Below are 1767 nucleotides of genomic sequence, written 5' to 3'. Positions count from 1 at the left end.
ATTTCTTTGGGATTATCACTAAATAATAAGTAAAAATACTTAAGCGTCTCACCCAGCCAAAACGTTTCCATCAAATCAAGCGGTCTGGTATTAAAAATATTTTTAACATTACCAATCGATGTGTAGCCATGTGTGACTTTAGCATGTCTTTCAAACGCCTGAAAAATAATCCATCCCATATCCTGATACGTGTGATTGCCAGTCAGTGCATAAAAATAATATAAACTTTCGATAAATTCGGGACGTAAGAGATTGTGGGCATCATTTGGTTTGACGTATATATCAAGATCCTCATTTGCGCCCACAGCAAAGTAAGATATTTCCGGTGCCAATTTTGTGGGTTGCTTCATATAAGTTTGATAGCATGTATCAAGTAAATCGCGCGCCAAAAGCATATGAGAATCAGGTAAACCGAAATGATGACCCAATAGCAGTGCACCCGGAAGATAACAAGTTAAATGATCCATTTTTGGTTTGAAATTTTTACCATCGATCAGTTCACCAATGTAGACATGATTGTCCTTTGGTGTTCTTTTCAACAATTTAGAAAATATGCCATCTATCGATCTAAGGTAGTCAGTGAGCAGACTATTTTCACATAATTTGTAAGTAAGATTCGATTAAAAAATATTGAAAGAAAGAAAAGTTGAAAATTGATGTGACTTACAAATCATTTTCCCTACGACCCGTTTGTATCCATTGCTTCAATAAGTATTCATAATAGGAATCCCCGCGAGCTCCCAAAGAAATAGTAGCGAATTTCCTAAAATTTCCAGTATCGGCATTAATGAAAATTGGTATCAAACCTTTATCCTTTTCTAAAATGTGAACTTTTTCGTTAACTCGCTGGACAACCTAAGAGAAATTTAGACAAACATATAAAAGTCGGGCCTCTAATGTTATGTGAATACACTTTAACTAAGAACACTTTAATTAAGAATTTAAATCGATATTATCGGACAATTAACCGAATGCAGAAATAGAAATTTGCAACGAGATGGAAAACCACTTTTTTTACTTTTCGAAATCTTCGTTAAATGCGCACATACATACATCAATTTCACTTAATCATCAAATCACTAATGATGCCCTAGAATAATAGCGTTTTTAGAGTGTTTTAGGAGAGAATTGGCAAACCGTGCAGAAGATTTTGCTTTCTCGTCCTTTAAAAATAACAATATATATATATATGCGTTAGCAGGTTGTTTATAAAAATAGTACACCGTCGCGGCGAGCATTCTCTAAATACGAATTTACTTACTCTTTCGTATAATGAAACATTTGTGATGCGGCTTATGTCCCGGAACTCCATTTGAAGGGAAGTAACTTCACTCGTAGAGCTGTCAGGTTCCCATTTTGGAGCGTGTGCCGTCAAGGTAGCTAAGTTGACGTCTGAATAAGGTATACCGGATAATGTTAGAAAACTCGGCAATAAACGGTTAGTAAGTTCAATCTAGTATGATTATACCATTAAAGTTTTCTTAGTACAAATCCGAATCAATTTATTCCATGCATTTACCGATTTTTTAAGAAAAATTTTATCACCGCTTAAATGATAGGTGGATAGTAAACCACCTAATACCCGTATGGTGACTTCAAAAAGGTTAACGTCGCGATTAATATTAAAGTTAAGTGATTCACTTATCCATTTGCGAGCTTCTGCAAACTCTTGAGATATAAAAAAAAAGTCAATTAATTACATGAGAAAAAGAAAAATCATGTTTTGTGTTTACCATCTTCTAAACCCATTATGTACATTGTGTCCAG

The 1767-nt window shown here is 34.4% G+C and overlaps 1 protein-coding gene across 1 annotated transcript; it reads right to left on the bottom strand.

Moving 5' to 3' along the window:
- Nucleotides 1-5: 5 nt before the first annotated feature.
- On the bottom strand, nucleotides 6-1761 carry LOC119644128 (endoplasmic reticulum mannosyl-oligosaccharide 1,2-alpha-mannosidase-like; the record flags this gene model as incomplete). The annotated part of the gene is made up of 5 exons (XM_038043657.1): nucleotides 6-588; nucleotides 668-855; nucleotides 1262-1453; nucleotides 1520-1668; nucleotides 1734-1761. Coding segments are annotated over 5 exons (1140 nt in total), but the record flags the coding sequence as incomplete, so codon positions are not given.
- Between the last annotated feature and the right edge of the window lie 6 nt (nucleotides 1762-1767).

Source organism: Glossina fuscipes, unplaced genomic scaffold (assembly GCF_014805625.2).
Source record: "Glossina fuscipes isolate IAEA_lab_2018 unplaced genomic scaffold, Yale_Gfus_2 91820, whole genome shotgun sequence".
Classification (NCBI taxonomy): Eukaryota; Metazoa; Arthropoda; class Insecta; order Diptera; family Glossinidae; genus Glossina; species Glossina fuscipes.
Note: the sequence above shows the minus strand (reverse complement) of the source record. Positions and strands in the feature narration are given on the sequence as shown.